At 39.4% G+C, this 21,188-nt stretch overlaps 2 protein-coding genes across 3 annotated transcripts; both read left to right on the top strand.

Moving 5' to 3' along the window:
* Positions 1 to 289: 289 nt before the first annotated feature.
* vdac1 (voltage-dependent anion channel 1) lies at positions 290 to 10,685 on the top strand. 2 transcript variants are annotated; one of them, XM_026182346.2, is made up of 9 exons: positions 290 to 393; positions 2,696 to 2,765; positions 4,315 to 4,364; positions 4,709 to 4,861; positions 5,069 to 5,121; positions 7,029 to 7,256; positions 8,086 to 8,236; positions 9,289 to 9,346; positions 9,580 to 10,685. In XM_026182346.2, the coding sequence occupies exons 2-9, from the start codon at positions 2,699 to 2,701 to the stop codon at positions 9,669 to 9,671; spliced, it is 852 nt and encodes a 283-aa protein (XP_026038131.1). In that variant the 5' UTR covers positions 290 to 393; positions 2,696 to 2,698; the 3' UTR covers positions 9,672 to 10,685. The 2 variants fall into 2 exon arrangements, with proteins under 2 accessions (XP_026038131.1, XP_026038132.1); XM_026182347.2 differs by having other exon boundaries at positions 373 to 440.
* Positions 10,686 to 12,633: 1,948 nt separating this feature from the next.
* On the top strand, positions 12,634 to 20,511 carry c10h5orf15 (chromosome 10 C5orf15 homolog). Its single transcript, XM_026182609.2, has 3 exons — positions 12,634 to 12,795; positions 16,763 to 17,448; positions 18,723 to 20,511. Exons 1-3 carry the CDS (start codon positions 12,672 to 12,674, stop codon positions 18,855 to 18,857), a joined length of 945 nt encoding a protein of 314 aa, XP_026038394.1. The 5' UTR covers positions 12,634 to 12,671; the 3' UTR covers positions 18,858 to 20,511.
* The last annotated feature ends 677 nt before the right edge of the window (positions 20,512 to 21,188 follow it).

Raw genomic sequence — 21,188 nt, 5'->3', positions numbered from 1 at the left:
GATGCTGGGGATAGGGTGAAATGTTAGCAGTCTAAAGAATATTTCTTTTGCATGACCATTAATATAGCGAGTGAAAAGTGCAATGTTTCCATCGGAAATAAAGCGGCTTAGAATAATAATTTATTGTCCCCTACTTGAATAAATGTACCTAATGAAAAATAAGGCTATGCGTGAACTTTGAGGGAGTCTCCAGCTACACTTTCCCCACTACTGCACAACTCTAGTGAGCACCATCTTGCTGTGTGACTGTGTTGTATCTTTGGCTCTGACGGGCTGTTGCTGCTGCTGCTTACGTGTCTCCTACGTACGTGACGCCGCACCACCTCCCTTCTCTCTCTCCTCCCTTCGTGCGGTGGACAGGCTCCTTCTCGGCTAGTACTGCAACACACTGAGGTACGTTATGTTTCTTCTTCTGAACCCGAGGACAACCTTCCTTTGAGGTATTTCACAGAAGCGATGATGCTGTCTGTCTGTGGATTCTTATACCAGACACCAGGGGACTGTCCGCCTCATCCATCCTTTTAACCGGAGCTGGATGCAGGTCGAAGTTCAGGAGAGATGCTAGGCCTGCTCCTTTTAGCTTACTTGCTAATGTCTCGCGGTGCGGTCATTTGGCATTTCGCAGGAGACTCACAGTCAGCAGAGTTAATGAAGTATTTTTCATTTAGGTAATTAAGCCAAATTGGCAGGCTGTGAGCTTCCTGACTGATAACCCTGCTTTAATATAGCTCACCTTGCCCGCTGCCCACCTTGTTAGCAAGCTAATGCTAATCGATTAGCAGGCGAGGGCAGGGAGATGCTCTCCTCTCTGCTTTTCCTTTACAACCTCTTTTTTATAGTCCAGGAGGCCACTGCTGGTGGTGACTCTAGTAGAAGACTAGAGATTTCAAATTGATTTGATTCATGTCTTTACTGATGTCTTCTTTTCTAACGTAGACAGTGACTTAGGAGGTCCTGAAGGGCACTCATAAAGGAAGTGTGACATTTAATGAATGATCCTCCTCATGCTAATATTATGAAATCTGCGCGTTTTTATTCTTGAACTGTTTGTCTTATATATTAGCCTAAAATGATTTAGTTTCCCACTTGACGTATTTATAAGAGAGCTCGGTAAGCTCTCCTACGTGCGGGTTTGTCCTACCTCCATGTCCTCTACGGCCTCTGCCATTGTTGCTCGTAGACACGCGTGGAAGCCATAACTACATAACTACTCACAAGCTGTGTTTGTGCTGTAATCATTGGCAGAATCAACTCCATGAGGGACCCTGGGCAAAAAAAAAAAAAAAAAGTGTGTCTGGGACTGTACTTGTCAGTGTCATAATTTCCACACTACACACAGAAACTACTGGGTATACTAGTGCTGGAAATCCAAGTTAATCACTTTAGTAGTTAATAGCAGTCTGAGTCATTGATTCTCTGCTTTAGTATGGTTTTCAGTAAGTAGAGAAATAGATCCATGGGCTGGGCTCTCGTTCAGTTGGTAATCCAAGCTTGGGGCCAGTAAATAACTTAACTATTCGTAAATGTCCAATTGACATTAATATGATATTCCTGCTCCAGGTGCTTCCACTGAACACCCGGGTGGCTGGCTTTAGAGATGATTTAATAGTGAGAACATGCTAGGGATACATGTATATGGGCTGATGTACCAGTCTTTATTAGGGAAATCTGAGCCTTTGAGATGGAGGGGAACATGTTTGGGCTAAACAGATAGAAAAAGCATGTTCATATAGTGTTTTTCTAACATGTGTTATAACTGGTATGAAGGTGCAGTTGTTGATGAAGGGTGAGGCCGCTCATTAAGTACCAAGCCTGAGGGAAACAACGGATCAGAAAGGTTGAAACGAAGGAGTGATGTAGTGTTACAGTTCAGAGTTTATATTCTTATATAATACAGACCAGCTTTATTGCACTGGTACTCACTGCTCCTTTATTATTATTGTTATTGTTATTAATATTAAATTTTAACTAAGAAATTGCGTGAGCTAGAGTTGCTTTTCACCTGGCCAACATTTCTATCTACTATCAATATTAACATGTGTGTTATCAAGTACCCGTGCAGCTATTTATGATTGTACGTGAATCTGTTCTAATGACGAAATAGACCCCATGCTTTGCACAACAGGCACTTCATGAAAATGAAGGACAGTCAGTCACTCACATGCATGAGAGTAGGCAGTCTAGACGGTTATCAAAGGGGTCACTTTGCATTTCAGTCTGAGCCCTCTTTGTTCTCGCTCTCGCTTTTTAAGTTGCCTTATTCCATTTTAAAAACTTAAAATTTAATTTAGAAAATCTGCTAGCTTAAGTGTCAGAATATCCCAAATTTGACCTTAAATTTGAAGTAGTTTCAAGCAGAGTGACTGAAAGAATCCACAGAAGCATTCATACAATATAAACTTTAAATATGTCCATTAGAGGAAATGAAACGGTTATTATTGTTAATGTGGCAGTTGCATCCTAGCTGACCAGTTTGCTCTGAAGTGTGCATGTTTAAAGGAATGTAGTGCATGTAAGACAACAATGCATCACATTGTTCTTCTGCTGCAGTGTTGCCATTTCGAGCTCTACCTGTTTTAAAGCTGCAGTACTCAAGGGGTTGGGGGCGGAAAGAGAGTTTAAATTAAAAAAGATATTTAAAGAGATAGTTGCACTTTTTTCGGCCTTTGTTGACAATCCTGTTTTCTCATTTCAGATAATGGCTGTACCTCCCACCTATGCTGACCTTGGAAAGTCTGCCAGGGATGTTTTTACCAAAGGATACGGTAAGCACCACTGAGCATCACTTTATTCATAAGCTTTTAGTGTAGTCTACTTGGAAGGAAAAGGGTTTGAATCTCAAATCTCTGACAAGTGAATGCTGTGCCTCAAAAGACATCTGGAAACCTCCTTTGGGTCATCATGATACTGCATAAACTGAAGTGGTTGCATATAGGTACAACAAATATTAAGTACTGGTACTTTGGTGGAGGTGAAGAAGCCTGGAAAACCATGTTTTAAAAAATTGAAGTTGAGGATTTTTAATGCATGTTACCTTCTGATTTTGAGGTTTTTTTTCTGTGTTTTGCATTAAAAAGGTGATTTGGAGTTCATTTTATTTTCACTTTTACTTAATAATCATTTATTAAACTGTTATTGTGTAAACCTTCTGTCACTGGAAGAATATTTTGATGGTTTTTTGCACTGAACAATTAATTTTGTTCTCTGAATAAATGAGAAGATTTCTTGGAAGCTATGATAAAACACTTCCCCTCAGAGATTGCGCAAAATCCAGCCACTGCACACAATGCAATATCAAATAAAAGTGATTGATTCAAACCAGTCACAGTCCTGTGTATAGCTTACCAGTAGAGGAACACATGTTGCACACTGGGCCTACAGTTAAACTGGATGTCCTTGGATTGCATTTGTGTAAATATGCTGCTATTCTCGGATCATTGCCAAACGATGTCCGTTGAGAATCTGGGGAATTCACAGTTCTTGAAGCTACTGATTTGTATGTGGCATCAATACTGAATTAATGCAAATATAACATTGATTGTAAATGGATAATAAAAAAAAAAGCAGGCTCAAGTGTTTGGTTTAAGAAAAAAGTCTCCCTTTTTTTCCTGGCAAGTGAGACTGACTGGTCAATGATTTTTTTTAAAACCGGCTGTCTGTGTAAATAAAACCTATCTTAGTTATTTTGAGTGTTATAATATTTTATGTGTTGCTTTTAAGTGTGTCGTAAGTTTTTACCGGTCCCATAAACTTAAAAAAAAGGATAGTCTCGAGGACTTTAACCCCTGTATATGTTGCCGTTTCAGTGAAGGTGGACTGCAAAATCAGTCGAGAATTTAAGTTACGTTATGTTGAGTATGGCTGGTGAATCAACTGACAGCTGTAATGCCAAACAGTGCCATGAATTGGGTCAGTGCGGCCCACCTTCTGGCTATTATTCATAACTAACAGCAACTAATGCTTTTAGAAGATTGACATCAAATCAATGCACGTTAAGTCAGTGTCATATAAATCACTTAAAAAGTACTCTGGTGGCTAATGAATGGGTATTTCACAGACCAGAATCAATATCTTGATTTAATGTGTACTGAATTTTCAGAAAACACTCTTTAAATAATTATTAGTCAAAATTTTGCTTGAGTACCACTAATAGTATAGTAATTAAAGCAGTTCTTATCCTGAGATGCTTGTAAATCTTTAAGAAAGTTGTTCCATAAGCAAGACTGTTTCAGAGTGTTGTTTTTTTTCTCCATATGGTGGTATAGTTACATTGTTGTACATACTGTTGATCTTTTGAACCATTTTCTGTTTCAGGCTTCGGGCTCATCAAGCTGGACTTGAAAACAAAGTCTGAGAATGGACTGGTAAGTCGTCATTGGTCATTATCAGATTAGCAGGGCTGCCAGTTGATGCCGCAGCAGTACTATCATAGCTTAAGACCATCCTGGCTGTTAAGTAGCTCATTATCTGATCTTTAAAATGTTGCTAGGATTCATTGACATCTTACCTCCGAGTTAAGGGAAATGGATTTTTTTACCTTGTTCATGCACCTTCAGCATTTTTGGATCTAGTTTCTTATCCAGAGTGCTATCACTGCAAATATAGTTTGGACCTGGACCATAGAAAAGCATTTTATTGATAGATTTTACTAGTATTAGTTTTGGTGTTCCACATTAACAGAGTTGTGGGTGTCATCTATCATCTGCAGGAGTTCACCAGCACTGGCTCTGCCAACACCGAGACCAGCAAGGTAGCTGGATCTTTGGAAACCAAATACAAGTGGGCAGAGCACGGACTGACCTTCACAGAGAAGTGGAACACGGACAACACTCTGGGGACTGAGATCACCATCGAGGATCAGGTGATGTGCTGTGATGGCACAAGAATGAGATATAGATTTCTGCTGGCAAAAGAATCTGTGATTTATAATCAATCATTAAAATTGAGGCTAAAAGCTTATAGACCAAAATTTCAAGATGTGCAATTTAAGATGCTTTTACACCATAGCGCTTTTTGTTTATTTTTCTTCCTGTCATTCTTTTAAATGTCATTCTTGCCTTTTTCACAGTTGGCTAAGGGCCTGAAACTTACATTGGATTCCTCCTTCTCGCCAAACACCGGGTAAGAGCAGCTGCATTTTTGTTTGTTGGCTTTTTTGCTGTAGTAAAGCTTAAAGCAAATGGATGCAAAAACTACATTGCAGGAATGCCAACTGTACAATCAGTGAATTAATATATGTAATGTCTATCATGTGAAAACAAACATCCACAGCCTCATGTATGGGTGCCCAGCTGATTGATGCATTTTAATTTGCAACAATAAAAGAGGTTGCTGGGAAGTAAAAGGGCAAAAAGAAATGTCAGTATCATGGGGCACTGCATAAGTAAACTGCAACTGGCATGTTGAATTTCTGCAGGAGTGCCTGTGATGGTGCAGTCTACTCAGCTACAATAATTTAATAAGGGACATTAGGGCTGGGCCATATTATACCGTTCACGGTAATACCGGTATAATGTTAGGCAACGATAGGAAAATGAAATATCGCGATAGAATGGGAGTAAAACGCGCATGCGCAGTGCCTTTGTTTTCATACGCACATGGCCGATTGTTGAGTGAAACAGATGAACCAGAATTGGTTTGTAAAAATGGTGCAACTTCAGTGATGTGGAACTGATTGGGTGTTTGTCCGTCAGATACACGACAAAGCACATTTTTTTGCAGAACATACAAGCGGCCGTCGTTATTGTCGTATTTGTCGGACTAAGATGCTCTTAAATCTGGGAGTAATCTGGGTCCTAAACTCCGTATGCTTCAGGTCAAACAACACTGCAGCATCACTGAGCGTTAAAAACTGTCTAAATTCTTTCATCTTTAATAAAACGATCAGCATTGCTGCTTTACCAGGTGTAACTATAAAGTTTAACTTCCAGGCATCCATGAAAACAAAAGTTATTACATTTAACGGAGTTAGAAGTTAGCAGGAAGCTAGCGGAAGTTAGCTCGCTAGTTTTGCTAGTTACCTAAGCATGATATAGCATGTTCTGACTGAGAGATTTCTGAAAAAAATCAAACGTACAGCTCTGCTATCACTTCCAACATAAATGAAGACAGGAAACTAAACAGCAGTGACGTTTGTAGGGTTACTGAAGTTGGGCTAGCTGGTATATAATGATGTGCTACGTGATCGCTAGCGACACAGCTATGTTAGCATAACATAAACAGTGAAGCTGGAGGACCAACACTAACACTTTTCCACTTATAAAAGTTAACGTTAAGGTTCTTCATGGTTAGAGACAAATGCAATCGCATGGCAGGATGCTGTAAACGGACCAAACTTCAGTCAGGAGAACAACTGAGATAATCCATCCACAATACGAGGTTAGTCATTAATATACTGCAACATGGGAATAGAGCAGCTGCCAGAGAATTCAACATTAATGAATCAATGGTACAGAAGTGGAGGAAGCAAGAAGAATGAGTTTAATAATCAAGTTTGATTTATCTGACTGCTTTGTTTCGCTTAATGTGCCTTATAATCCCGTGCACCTTATGGTCCGAAAAATACGTACTGCACACTGCAGTTTAATGTTGCAAAGCACCTCTTTTTAACTTCAGTGGATATTATATATGGTTATGCTCAGGATATGTCAGCCCATTTCTACTGGAAATGCCTTTTGGTTAAACTTTCAGCAAGGAATTTGCATTTGCACTGTTACATTTTTATAAAGCTTTAATGTACATAAAAACCAGCTTCTTGTTTAAGTGAAAATAAATGGAAGGTTGTCTTTTTGCGCTAGTAATGTTGTGGAGTTGTATTTTGTCTCGCATCAATTATATCGTCGGTTATATCGTTATCGCAAATTTTCAAATATATATCGTGATAAATATTTTTGGCCATATCGCCCTGCTCTAAGGGACATGTTGTAAAAAGCACTAGTTCACCTGGTTTGTGATAAACCAGTTTTATGTTTCATGCTGTGAGACAACAATGTCAACCTGTATTTTTTTCCCCTGCAATCTCCTGGCAGCAAAAAGGGCGGAAAGCTCAAGACGGGCTACAAGTGCGAACACATCAATGTTGGCTGTGACGTTAACTACGACATCAACGGCACAGCCATCCACGGCGCAGCAGTGGTGGGCTACGAGGGCTGGTTGGCTGGCTACCAGATGACCTTTGAGGCTGGCAGGAACAGGATTACCCAGAGCAACTTCGCAGTTGGATACAAGACTAATGAGTTCCAGCTCCACACGAATGTGTAAGAGATGCTGATATGGCCTCCTCGCCTCATCTGTGTGCAGTTTTAGTAATCTTATGAAGCTTGTGTTATTGCAGCTACGTTGCTGTTGATTTGATTTATTTAATAGAAATTCACATTTAAAATATAAGGAGTAAAATATTACTGGAATAATGATGTGTCTGATGAACAAGCCACACTGAAACATTCCTGAATTGGCATCAAGCAGTATACAAGCTTACTGTGCAGGCATGCTGTGTGTATGTGTGGGATTTTATTTGAGTCTTCGTGGATAAAACACTCGGACGTTAGGTGAATGCTTCTGTCCTGTTGTAATGGACATTGTAAGTCAAAGGCTAAACGTTTAAGTTATTAGTGACTCCAGACCAGTGCATGGCTAGACAAGAACTTCCAAAGCCCTCTTTTTTTGTCCTTGTCTGGATGATTGACTTGTTGCCTGTTTGGCACTTTGCCTGACACCCAGGTGCCTTGCGGTTATTTTTATACACAGGTGATGGGATTTACTACCTTGCAAGTGAGATGGAGTGAGTGTTTGGCAGGCTTCAGTGAAAATGTAGCACGAAGTGGTGTCAGACGGTGAGCAAGAGGGAGGGACAGGGCACGGTGTTAGTCATGGTTCCTGCTGTGCCTCTGACCGAGCCTGTCTGAGTCTGCTTGTAAAGTGGTTAATATGAAGTCAGACAAAGTATAGTATAGGCTTTACACCAGTCACAGTTCACTCAACTGTGGATGTCTTTGACATGCAAGAAGTTTATGAAACACAAACTCATAATTTAATGTCACCTCTGTGTAGCAGCATTAAATATATTGCAAATATCTTTTTCCTTAGAAACGATGGTACCGAATTTGGTGGTTCCATCTACCAGAAGGTGAATGACAAGCTGGAGACGGCCGTCAACCTGGCCTGGACTGCTGGAAACAGCAATACCCGCTTTGGCATCGCTGCCAAGTATCAGATTGATCCCGACGCATCCTTCTCTGTGAGTAGTGTGTAAACTGAAGTGACTTAGATCCTTCTGTGCCAGGGTTACTTTATTGCTGCACTGTTAGACAGGTGTATTGTCGACCGTTTGATAGGGATCTGGTAATGCAGGTATATATATATTAGAAAATGCACTGTGTCATGCAGTGCAGGTGCATGGTCTTAAAGAAATGCACTCATGCTAAAGAGGAGGAGTGTCTGCAAGTGAAGGTTTGGACTAATTTAATCGTTAATGCCACAATTCAGGTCTTATGTCTCCCCCTTCTGGCAGTGAAAATTACACAATCACTGTATGTCTTTGCTATCGATTGTGTTCTGTAGTCACCGACTTTCTTTTACTCTGAGCATCAGATACTCTTTTTGAATGCTTCCTTGTTTTTTTTTATTTTTTATGTTTTTTCCCCCAACACTATTCCCATTCACTGTTGCTCACCCTTTCTCTTCCATTAAGACAAACCAACCATTCCTACCTGACCTGAAATGCATCATCAATGCAAAGTGCACTGGCATGGGAACGGTGCCACAGACACCATATTTCAAACTAATGTACCTGGCGCTGATCATCTTAATCAGTTTTGTCTGACTTCTTTTGGGCAACAGCTTGACTGTAACAGATGTTTATTTCCTTATAAAAGCTGGAATTCCCACTCGAAGCAGAGATACTTAATCTGACTGTTTGTTAGTGTACTTATCTGCATTATTTCAGCTTCTATTTTAATGACAGTGCCACTCATAAACATTTTAATCTTTTAACTGGGTAAATGTTGCGTTTCTAAGAGAGTTTATAACTACTGCTCATTTCCAACCCATGTGGCTAGTTGGTATTTTACAGACATAATGCGTAAATACAATTTACAGTTTTCATTTTCATGAACGCCCCTGTGCATTATAGACACAAAAACCTGCTGAAGAGAAGCTGTTTTTACTGTACTGTTGCTTTTTTTTAGGGCTATTAACTTCTTTGTTTAGTGAGTAAAAAAAACCCACATTGTAATGTGAAGTTCTGTGTTCATCTTCTATGTATAATATTGATCTGTGGTTCCCTCACAGGCTAAGGTGAATAACTCCAGCCTTGTGGGCCTGGGCTACACTCAGACTCTGAAGCCAGGTGAGTGAAGTCTCTGCAGACGTTAGGTGTGCTTAAATAGACCTGACTCTGTTCACAAAGACAGTTCAGTTATTATATTAGGTTTCATCAGGGGAAGTGCACATTCACTTGCACGAATATTGGATGGAAAACATCTGAAGTGTGTGTCCACGAGCTGTGAATGAATGAGTTCACTCAGCAACCCTTGTAATGTTTAAAGTGTTAATGTATTTGTGGCTTATGTGTTTTCCTAGGTATCAAGCTGACACTTTCTGCTCTCCTTGATGGCAAAAACATCAACGCTGGCGGTCACAAGCTTGGTCTTGGTCTTGAATTCCAGGCATAGAAGGATGGGGGGAAAAAATCCTTCCAGTCCTCAAAACACACATGCATCCCCCACCAAAAAGATCCTTTATTGATTAGCTCTCCTTCACAAATCCCTGTGTCCCCTAAAGATGTTGTATAGCTGGAAGCAAGACAGCATAAAGGTCAAATTGTTCTTGCGCCAATTTACCACTTTTTATGGACCATTTCTGGGAACATTATATTTTGAAATGAAAGAGCCCACTTTAGAACAAAATTAGAACTGTTGAACAGAAGGTTTTATCTTGAATTGTGTAGCTTGCAAGGGAAAAATAGCCTTGAGTACATTCAAGTTGGCCTCACTTTTTTTCGTTCATTTCACAACATTCGTGCATAATGCTTTAATTTGTGTCTCTGCTTTCCAATGCAGTGAAAAGGGAATCAAAAATAGATCAGCCCGAAATGCAAAAAGGGCTCAGCACAGTTAGTCTCTGCAGTTTAGTAGTGGCCACCAATGGTGCTGTTGAATAGCACCAGCAAGCGCTCCTCACTCAAAAGGCGTAGTGATGAATTCATTTTTATTTAAGCACGTTGGCACTGGAGAGCCCTAGTATCTGTCTTGATATATTGTACAATGGGAAGGGTTAGTTGTCCCTGGCGTAAGCAGCTGTGAGTAGCTCAAAGAGACACTACAACCCGACGTGTACATTCTGTGTTTTTGTCTCACTTGTCTTTTTGTGTCTGTGCATTTGGTGTGAATCATGTCTTTTGTTACAAATAGCAGAAATAATGTTATTTTATTGATGGTCTTACATAGTTTAATGCACCTGAAGTCTTAGGAAGGGAAAAGACTTGTCAATTCTTCCTGGTCGAGCAAACAGGATGCAACCCATCACGCACACAGCCGAACTTCTCTGGGTGAGAGCTAGAGTGCTTCTTTTGAAGAAGAATGATGGCCAGGAAATTGTAGTCTTCCACAAATGATTATGGGAATCATGCTTAGTGTACTTGGCAGTATTGTCATTCCCTGAACTAAATAAAGAACATCTTGAACCGGTTTCTGAGCGTATTTGTTCTCCTGTCTTTTGTCGCATGACCATAACTTGTGTGATCATAATGTCTGCCCACATGAAAACACTCTTGAACAGACAGGTGGGTAATTTATTTTTACAGCTGAAAATGATTTGGATGGGAGCACATGACTCATTGTTACTGATAAATGTTTGGTTTATGAAGTGGAGAGTTACAAAGATCTAACATCTTCCACATAAACCTTCTGACCACTCTCACGTGAAATTATTTGAACATAAGCTCACAGCTATTAGATAAACCTATTCCATTGGTTAAGTCTAGCCAAAAATACGGCAGCAATCTGACCTTTATTAGTCCCACACGTGGGAGATTTCCTGTGTACAGCAGAAAGTGGGCAGTGCAAAGTTGCGTAGCAAAAATGAAAAACTGCAATAGGATAAGATCATAAGAACAAGATACTGTATACAATAGAATAAAATGCAACATTGTCAGAAAAAGAGAATTGCACTTAATGTTATTGCATGTGTGGATGTGTGTGTTTGGTCAGCTGAAAAGTCCTTGTTGTGGAGTCTCACAGCAGTAGGAAGGAAAGACCTGTGGAATCTTTCCATCCCACATCGTGGGTGCCGCAGCCTGCCATTGAAGGAGCTGTTCAGTGCTTTCAGGGTCTCCTGGATGTGGTGGGCAATGTTTTTCAATAGGGATGACAGCTTAGCCACCATTCTCCTGTCACTCACCACCTCCACAGGGTCAGAGAGCATCCTAGAACAGAGCTGGCCCTCCAGACCAGCCTGTTCAGTCTCTTCCTGTCCCCAGCAGAGATGCTGCCGCCCTAGCAGAACACACCGTAACAGATGGCTGAGGCACAGAGTCATAGAGGGTCTTCAGGAGTGGGCCCTTCACTCCAAAAGATCTGAATCTCCGCAGCAGTTACAGCCTGATCCTTAATCAAGATGACCTGTTGAAGTTCCCATCATGCATCAGAAATGTTAAGGTGATTCAAGTGATTCAAGTTTGAATGTGTTATGGTTGGTTGTAGCAGTGGGTTGGTTTGACTATTTCAGAAACTGCTGATCTGGGATTTTCCCTTAAAATATCCAGTTACGACGGTTCTCTGGGTGAAAATGTTCTGTTGCTGTTAGAAGAGAATGTCCAGACTGCATCGAGCTGATAGCAAAGCAACAGTATCTCAAATGACAACTGAGATACTGCCAACCAGGTTATGCAGAAGACCATCTTTAAACTCACAACATGCTGATGGAGATGGGCAACAGCAGCAGCGGAAGACCACCTCAGATGCCACTCCTGTTGGCTAAGAACAGGAACCTGAGGCTACATTGCACACAGAATCCCTTTGCACACAAAGGAAGAGGGGAAAACGAGTGATGAAGAATGAGTTGATTCCTGTTGCAACCTTTGAATGGTATGATTGGAATTTTGTGTAAGCAGCAGGACAGCATGGCTCTAGCATGCCTTGTATAAACTTTGACCCCTTAGTATCATCTGGGCATCATTTAAACACATGACCAAAGTCTGCCCATGTTCTGATGACCATGTCAAGTAGGATATTGCACCATGTCAGTAAGTTCCGAAGAAATAAATAAAGAGGTTCTGGAGACAAAAGGGGATCCAAGCCCTGTACTAGTAAGGCATACCTAATAAATAGGCCCAACGGTATTTTTTGTCTTTTTAAGCATAATTATAACAAGTGTCACATAAGATGAGTAGACTCAGTCTAACGTACGACGCAATTACTACATTCTGACCTATATTTATCGAGGTAAATTACCCTTTATCAGTGAATGGAGAAAATATGTGAACTCTACTATTAGCGGCAAATTATATATGTTTGTTATAAGTTACAAGGTGACATAACATTAGACGGACTAATATTCATAGACTAAGCTCACTTCACTTCAAACTTCACCGCTCACAACTGATTCGTACACTCACACCGCCCACAAACTGTGTACGTCCGCACTCAGCCACGCCCCTTCACTCACGCACCAACATGGCGACATGCGGAAATATGTGGCGAAGCAGAAGAATAATTTTTGATCTTTTTCTGACTATTGTTCTCCAGCTCTTGGTGAGCAGCTGCCTGTCGGCTCCTTTGGGTGGAAATAAAACACAAGGTATGTCGTACTTGTTTGAAGTATCTGAGACGAAGTTTCCTTTAAACTTAGCCACAGGGTTTACCCCTGCTCTAGCTAGTTGGCTAGCTCGTCATGCTAGTATCCGCCTTGTCAGGGGAAAAATAAGGCAGGTAACAGGCTTTCTCTGTTTCGGAAAAATGACTTAGTCGTATTTTAAAACTCTCGCCTTTACTCTGGCACTGAAATGCGATTCGGCAAAAATGATTTCTAGTTAAAATATGTTATACGTTGAAGACAGTGCTAATATTTCTTTCAAATAAAATTAAGCGTTTCAACGTTAAGCTGCAAACATAAATTCATAACATTAGCTTTGCTTAAGTTTCACTCACAGTGCGTCAGAGTCTTTTGACAGTTTTGCGGTCATAACAAAGTTATTGAAACCATCAACAGGAAGTCATATTTTCCTTTATCTCCAACCTCTACCACATTTCATTTCAACTTCTGTATGTTTATAATGGATCTGTATTGTTCAGTTTTACCTAGTTAAATATCTGTTTACCTCATAATATAAGACAAGATTGTATTGTTTTTAAAGCCTCTATCAATAGATGCTCTTCTGAGGGTTAATGAGTTATGGCGGTCAGATAAACTGACATGTTCCAGATGTACCACCATATATCTACACTGATTATTAACCCTCTGTCAGTGAGTCAAAACCTCCTGACGTAAGTAAAGGGTGTAATATTTCAGTCAGTGGCAGGTATTGTTTTGCCTTGATAGTCTTTGAGCAGTGCTACAGCATTCTTTTGGTTCGCTGTGTTCTCAGTTTGTTAAAAAAAAACCATGTGATTGGACTTTGGAGCTGTCAGGATAGGTTGTTGTCTACTCTTGCCCTTCCCTTCCTCATACTATGATGGTGTGCAACAGACAGCTTATTTCAAGATGTGCTGCTGAGATAAAGGTGTCCTAATTCAACAGAGGTGTTGTTGTCAATTTGAATTGTTTAACATTTCATCCTGTTTTAAATGAAGTTGCATATTTAGCCGAAATAATCTAAAACAACTCTGCGGGTTTTAGGATTTGTGCTATGTCACTGGAAAACAGGATGTTAAAGAAAAAAAATTGTAGAGAGGGAGGATGACTTCTGTTTGATTAACCTGCTAAATATTTACTTGCTTTAAATTGAAACACTGTACGTCTGTCACATGGTTTTAATGCAAATTCATCTGGAACAGGATGCCACATTATCTTTTTTTAATTATAAAAATGCTTAATTATAAATATTAAGTCATTTGTCAACTGCTTAAAAGCTAACGTTATATCACAGTGTTAATGCAACAAAGCTTTCCTGTTCAGAGATTATATGGGTCAAGGCCCTTGTATATGAATAGACCCTTTCTTCACTTGGGGATGGCTTACTCAGTGCCTCAAGTCCCCAGTGTTCTCCTCCTGTCACTTGCTAAGCAACGCCTCCCAGTCCCAGAGGATGAAATAAAGTCGACACTTGTTGGGTGAATGGTGTCACTGAAAGAGGAAGGCTGGCTGATTGCAACAGATTCTTGACAATTTAAATACTTTAAAAAAAAAAGAAAAAGGAAAAAAAAAAAGCTCAGTTCAAAACATGTCCCTTTTTCTGCAATGCTAAATAAACAAAGGTCTTTCAGTTTAAGAGTGATGATGTTTTTATACTGATTATACTGTTATACATGTTAATCTAATCAGTTTTCATTTTTATTAGTTGGATGGCAACGATCCCAGTATATGTTATTGTGGTCAGCCATTATTGTTATTATTATTATTATTCATCATAGTGTGGCTGCCGTCCTCTGTGGCACGAGCAGCTTGTTTCAGAAATATTCCACCTTTTCTGTTGGTAGAGTCACATTAACTTTGAATGGAGAGACCAGCCTTTCTTACTTTTTTTGCTGTGACTCTCCTTCCTTTGGGCCAATTTTCTCCCAAAATGTTTGTCCTAAAAAACACCGTTGTCACACCAAATTGACCAGGACAACTGTGCCTACAAAACTAACATATTTCTGTCGCTGCACCTTCAATGGTTTTGCAGTTATTTTCAAAAATGTCACAAAAAATCTCTCAAACCCCTCCCCATTCATGTGTATTAGAGAACTAGAGGAAGACAGGTAGAAAACCTAGACTGAAAAATATCTCTTTAATCTTCAGCTGTAACCACAATTTTCACCCTACAGCCATCATTTTACCCTCAAACTGTAGCCACGCTTGCCTTTTTTCACACGAGCCCTTACTCGAAGCCCAGAGATGTGTCATTTTTGAACTGGAGCCATTTGTTTCAGAGAAATGCCAGAAAAATCAGTACAGGTGTTACAATAACTTTTTGAAATAAGCTGATTCAAAGTCTTGTTAACATCACAAATCTCACACATTCATCAGTGCCTCATCAGGCAAGTTGTAATAAAATTTTTACCAAACTAATAGGTATTAAAACTAAGGCTGCAACGATTCATCGAGTAACACGAATAGCTCAATGATTTTGCTTCAACGGTTCATTTAATGCATGGCTTTTGTCACTTAGTTGGCAGCACGTAAATGTGAGCATTCACTCACATTTGTAACTTTAAATAGACCTGCAAAAGAAATGCATTTAGAGCATGTGTGTCGATAAAAAGTATTCCAATGTTAACCCACACAGCCTCTAGTTTTAAAACAAAAAAAGACAACAGCATCAGTTAAACTATGAGATCATCATAGTGTAATGTTGAGTCAGAGTCTACAAACACAGCAAAGAGACTGAGCTGTTAACCAGACGGTGAGCTCAGGTGGAGTGAAGGAAAATGTTTTTCTAGCCTTCAAAACAGCACCAGCTTCCCTTAATTGGGAAAAAGCTGGTGGGAGTCCTTCATCAAACCACCTGATCAACAGATTCCAATGTGAAGAAAAGAGAACTTTGGCATTATTTTGACAGATTTCAAGTGAAATAATATGCAATATTTCTATTCATGATATTCGATGAATATTTACAAATATGAAAATAAAAGCTTTGTTTTTGCAGGCCAATAAAAATGTACATGGGCCACTAAAATTCTGAGCTGCTGATCTGGTCTGTTCAGTAGCACAAAATTTTGCAGTGCACAGGTGAAGAATGCCGATAAGCTCGCTTCTCTTCATTGCAGCCAGCACATTCTTCTTTAATGACTTATGGACGCACAAACTGACTCACTGACTAGCATACTTAGACATGCAGACACATAAAAACACATACACATGAGCACACACCAACTATGTCATTCAGGAGATACAAACACCCACATCCAGCCATCTGCCATGACCGGTTGTGGGTGAGGGGTGGGAGATAGGATAAAAAAGTTCACAAAATCTTTAGAATTTTTTTTCCTTTATTATCTGAAGTTTTTATTTTTCGCTGACTAAAACATTTTTTTTTTCACAACTAGTTTTAATTTCCAGTTTGGAACACAGATAACTAAAACTAAAGTTTTTATAGTTTTCAGTTCAAGGAAAAAAGCTGTCTCAAAATGAAACCTTTCATTGATAAAGCTAGTTTGCAGTGAAGGTTGTACGTTTCCACACAAACAAGCTGCTGCTCAGTACAAATGTCCCCTTATGAGCTTCTCTGTGGCAGCTCAAGGGTTAACTGGCTTGCTGAAGGGCTTCCATACGTGGCAGTTTCACTTGAGGTGTAGTTGTGTGACATGATTGAAATTCATGTAGGAGCACCAGCTGTCACAATTTAATGTTCATTTTCAATATTTTTTTTCCTTTTTAAATATTTTGTGATTGAGACATTTATATGTCTTCATAATAAGAGATAAAAAGTGTAGTTGTGAAACTGGTTGGCAAATGCTAAGAAAACAACGTTCTAGTTTTCTAGGTTTTTGATGGGCAATAAATATTTTGGTTAATGAAAATGTTTTATGTTTAAGTGTTTCAAAGAACACTTTGTCAGAAATATGTTGTAATGCAATTGTAATGTATGTAATGTGTTGCGTTGTTATTTCCTTTGATCCAACAGTGCCCACAAACAGCACAGAAACTCAACCTCAAAATCTTACTTTGACCACTGTGAAAAAAGAAGCAACGGTGATACAGTCTGCACCAACTGATCAGAATCCAACAGCTGCAGATGTTTCCAAGGATCCTGTAAAAAGTGATGGCAACAGCTCCACCACAGCAAAGCCAAAAGTTCGTGAAGAAAGCGATATCAAAACTCAGACTGTTCCAAAACCAAAAACAGGTGAGACTGTTGTGTTCGATAGCTCTGATAAGCAAAATGACGGCACCAAGAACACACCTGCTACTGCTGAAGCAACAGCAGCAGCTCCTGAAGCAGACATTAAGTCTGATCCAGAAAATGCCAAAGCCACGATCGAAACTAATGAACCAACAAAATCTGCAACGGACGAGCCGGATGAGTTCAAACCTCAAGACAAACCAACCCCAACTACAGACGAGGACAGTGATCAAGACCTGCACATGGACACTGATGTTAATGACATTGATGAAGATGAGGATGATGATGACTACAGATATGGTGAAAACACTGAATTTAATGAAAAGCAAGATAAGACCAGGGTGACTCAATATAAGGAACAAGACAGCTACAACACAGAGGATGAAGACTCCCACTTCTTCTTTCATCTGGTCATACTGGCTTTCCTGGTGGCCATTGTCTACATCACATACCACAACAAGAGGAAGGTGAGTGTCGGCCCGACAAAAGCTATCCGACAGCAGGATGTAGAGGTCAAACAGACGTAGGAGTCTCTGATACAGGCTGCACAGCACAGGAATCGCTTCTTCATCCAGATCAAATAGCTGAGGAAAAGCCAAATGTGTTCTGCAGACATTTAACTTGATGCAGAAACGTCTGTGTTTAACACGATCTGTGGCTTGAAGGCCTTATTGTGTTAACCAAGGAAGCATGAATACCTGAGATTGTTAACTTCTACTAATTTGCATTTCAGTTAATTAGACTCAATAATTAGAAGTGGCAAAGTGTTAAATAAATTAAAATGAACCAAGTAAAACTACTTTGAGATAATAAAACAACATCAGCTTAATTTCGCTATTCGTATTGTAGAATATACCATGATCATACACTGATCAGGCGTAACGGTATGATCACCTGCCTAATATTGTGTTGGTCCCTCCTTTCCCGCCCAAAGAGCCCTGATCCATCTCTGCTAGATCCCTGAATGGATTCACTGAGCTTTAATATCACTCTGGGTTCTTAGCTAGGTTAGCGTTGGCACGTTTGCAAAGAGCCAAAGATATAGTAGCAGCATAACATAGTTGTTTCTTTTCCAGACCCAGTTTGCGCTTAACCATCGCACTCTCGCCCTTTGTCAAACAAAAATAAAAGTAATGTTCGTATTCACATTGCAGACTGTGTCACTATTTTCCTCCTCTGGCATATGAACTGAACTTCAAACTGAAATCAGCTGATTGTAGCACGATAAGCAGGACTGATAGGCAAGCAGACTAACAACTCAAAGGAAATGAACTGGGAACTGGTTCTCGATTCCCATCCGTAGACCAGGTCACCTTCGTCCATTGCTCCCTGGTTCTGACGCTCACTTTGGTGGTGCTTTCTTCCATCACAATTTGCCACTTGTCAAACTCTTTAAATCTTTATGCTTGCCCATTTTTTCCCGCTGCATATAGCACATCATCTATTAGGACAAAATGTTCGCTCACTCCCTGATAGATCCCACCCACTAACAGAAGCCATGGTGAAGAGATAATCAGTGTTATTTACGTCACTTGCCAGTGGTCATGATGTTATGCCTGACTGGTATAAGTAGCAGATTTATCTTCTCCCATATAAAGTCAGATTTTATTTCTGAAAGGCTTCAATCCAGTCTTTATGCAAACTTTTATGGTGACTGAGGTGCCCTGAGGCAACTACTGTTGCCACGTGGCACTAAATAAATACAGTTGAATTGATTTGCTTTTTCTCCTGCTCTTTTCAGATCTACCTCCTGGTACAGAGCCGTCGCTGGAAGGAGGGTCTGTGTTCCCGCAACACTGTGGAGTATCGCCGCTTGGACCAGAATGTCAATGAGGCCATGCCATCCCTCAAGATGACCCGAGACTACATTTTTTAATCTAGTGGAACAATATAGTAGGCTTACGCAGAGCCAGTTCCTGGTCATTTATAGATAAGATGCTGTGCGTTGTTATGGAGCTTGATTGATGCTTTGTCTTGCTTTATAGGCCAATAAGAAATCAGGGGATATGGTAGTTGGGGGAATTTTTTTTAATGGCCCTTTTTGGTTGTCTGAAGAGATAATCCTATTAATATATTCTTATTTGTTATATTTTTAATTGTCATTGCCATTAAGTTAATAATTTTGGGTTTCTTAGGGGCTTTATTTTATTTTTAAATTTTTTTTTTGTATTGTTTCAGCCTTACAGTTCCTTTATACCTATTTTTTGTTTTCTCTGTTGCATATTGTCTTAATATTTCTAACACTTTGCTTAAGAGTTGCAAAAATTACATGTTAATTGAACTTTTAGGCTGTAATGTGATCGTGAACTAATAGAAGAGTTGAGTATGTACTCTGAAATTAGGAATGAACACCTAAGTAATTGCTGTGGAAAGCATGACTACCTTTCATATTTCAAAAATATGCAAAAAAGTGCAATGAAGCAGAAACTGTTAATCAAATGTTCCTATATATTAAGTTATTCCCTAAAAAACAAAACAAAAACAGAAAAGCCCTTCTACTCTTAAATTGTCTCGGTTTGACATAATGGGACTGCTGAATTAAAGATATCCATTCCAATATATGTATTGTTTGATATAGAAATAATCACATAACATGTTTAGTTATTTTCTCGCATATAGATAGAGAAATACAATTTTCATTGGACCCTGAAAATGAGCTTTTTACAATCACTTTATTGCCAATGTTTCTGCTTACACTATAGATGAAAAGTAGTGGCAGTTTTATTACTTTTCATTCATTTTTGGCCATCTTGGCTACACATTAAGCATTAAGTTAAGGAGCGGTGGGCGGAGCTTCTCTTCAGGTGAAAGATAATGCCATGTGTTTAAGCCATTTAAATGAGGATGGATGTGTGTATCGTGCAGATGATAAGGTACTAATGTATAAGAAAGAAATGTCTATTGCCAGAAATCTTCTTTTTTCTTGATCACTTTATATTTAACTTGTCTTAATAACATGCCTGATTTACTCCTACTGCCCAGATTTTGCTATGTGGAAATCTTGGTGCTGGCCCTCTTTGTTTTATGACTTCGGTGAAGTCTCTGTCAAAAAAACCATCTTCACTGTGGCCAGTTGTAAAAACAATGTTTCCTCATGTCCATGCAGAACTTTTCACTTTTCCTTGCCTCCTGTCAGGGTATTTTGGTGGAATTAAGTTAATCAGAAATTCTGCACCCTCTCTATGACCTGTTCACAAAAGCAAAAACACAACTTTTTATTTTTTCTCTTTCCTATGCGTCGCAGCCACATTTTTCTGTCTGTCGTTGTCTCATGCCTTCAAATGAAATGCCACGACTGCCACTTGAGTCTGCAAATGTATCAGTCTCGCAACGCCTTCTGTCAGTTGTTTTCAGCTGGTTTTGTGAATATACAAGCGAGACAGTGGATATATATAGATTTGCACTGTGCCGTTCAGGTATGCTAGTTAAAATATGAAGGGACGAAGGATCAACACTGATCTCGCAATCAACAGTAGAAACTGTACAATCTTTCTCGCTTTTTTTGGTCAATAAAGCACAAATTGCGTAAATCTTTGTAATTTTTCTGACTCATGTTTCATTTAATCCTCTGTTCATACTCTGACATATTTTTGATAAGGAAAAGTTTTAATTTAGTATTCTTGGGTGATCTGCCTTTTTATGTGGCAAATGCCCTTTTTAACTATGTTGGGATCACTAAGAGGAGAGGATACTTTGATCTCTTTTGATCCTAATAGGCTTACGTGTTGTATCTTTTGATAATTAAAAGTCATAGACTGAGCTGATATTGTTGCAGTTAAAAAGTTATTTTGCTAAACAGGGAAGTGTTAATAAAAGAAATAACCAAAAAGGAAAACACCGTAAAAACCACTGCACTGGTGTACAAAAGCAGACTCTGTAGCTCAGCTGCTAATTTGACCACAAGGAGGCAGTATGCACACAAATAATTGAAGAAGACCAATGCTGGAAATGTGTTCTTCACTTGTCAGATTTTCTGCTTTTTCCCTCACCAAGTTAAATTTTGGTGCCTGAGCAAATAAAAGTGCAATTTCATAATTTGATTTCCCTGTCATTGTGACACAGGTAACCTATTCATATCACTAAAGAGAACATGAGCAGAAAAGTTCCCAGATTCTTGCAGAAAGGAGATAAAGTGAGCATCTGCATCACTAATGTGCAGAAAATACCACTAAGAGGGGGAAAAATTAAGAATTTATTGTGGCATGTC

This window comes from Astatotilapia calliptera, chromosome 10 (genome assembly GCF_964374335.1).
Source record: "Astatotilapia calliptera chromosome 10, fAstCal68.1, whole genome shotgun sequence".
NCBI lineage: Eukaryota > Metazoa > Chordata > Actinopteri > Cichliformes > Cichlidae > Astatotilapia > Astatotilapia calliptera.
Note: the sequence above shows the minus strand (reverse complement) of the source record. Positions and strands in the feature narration are given on the sequence as shown.

Coding starts and splice junctions, on each gene's coding strand:
- vdac1 (XM_026182346.2), top strand. CDS start 2,699: ATGGCTGTACCTCCCACCTATGCTGACCTTGGAAAGTCTGCCAGGGAT. Junction 5,122..7,028: donor TCCTTCTCGCCAAACACCGG/GTAAGAGCAGCT, acceptor ATCTCCTGGCAG/CAAAAAGGGCGGAAAGCTCA. Junction 8,237..9,288: donor ATCCCGACGCATCCTTCTCT/GTGAGTAGTGTG, acceptor GTTCCCTCACAG/GCTAAGGTGAATAACTCCAG.
- c10h5orf15 (XM_026182609.2), top strand. CDS start 12,672: ATGGCGACATGCGGAAATATGTGGCGAAGCAGAAGAATAATTTTTGAT. Junction 12,796..16,762: donor GGGTGGAAATAAAACACAAG/GTATGTCGTACT, acceptor TTGATCCAACAG/TGCCCACAAACAGCACAGAA. Junction 17,449..18,722: donor CATACCACAACAAGAGGAAG/GTGAGTGTCGGC, acceptor TGCTCTTTTCAG/ATCTACCTCCTGGTACAGAG.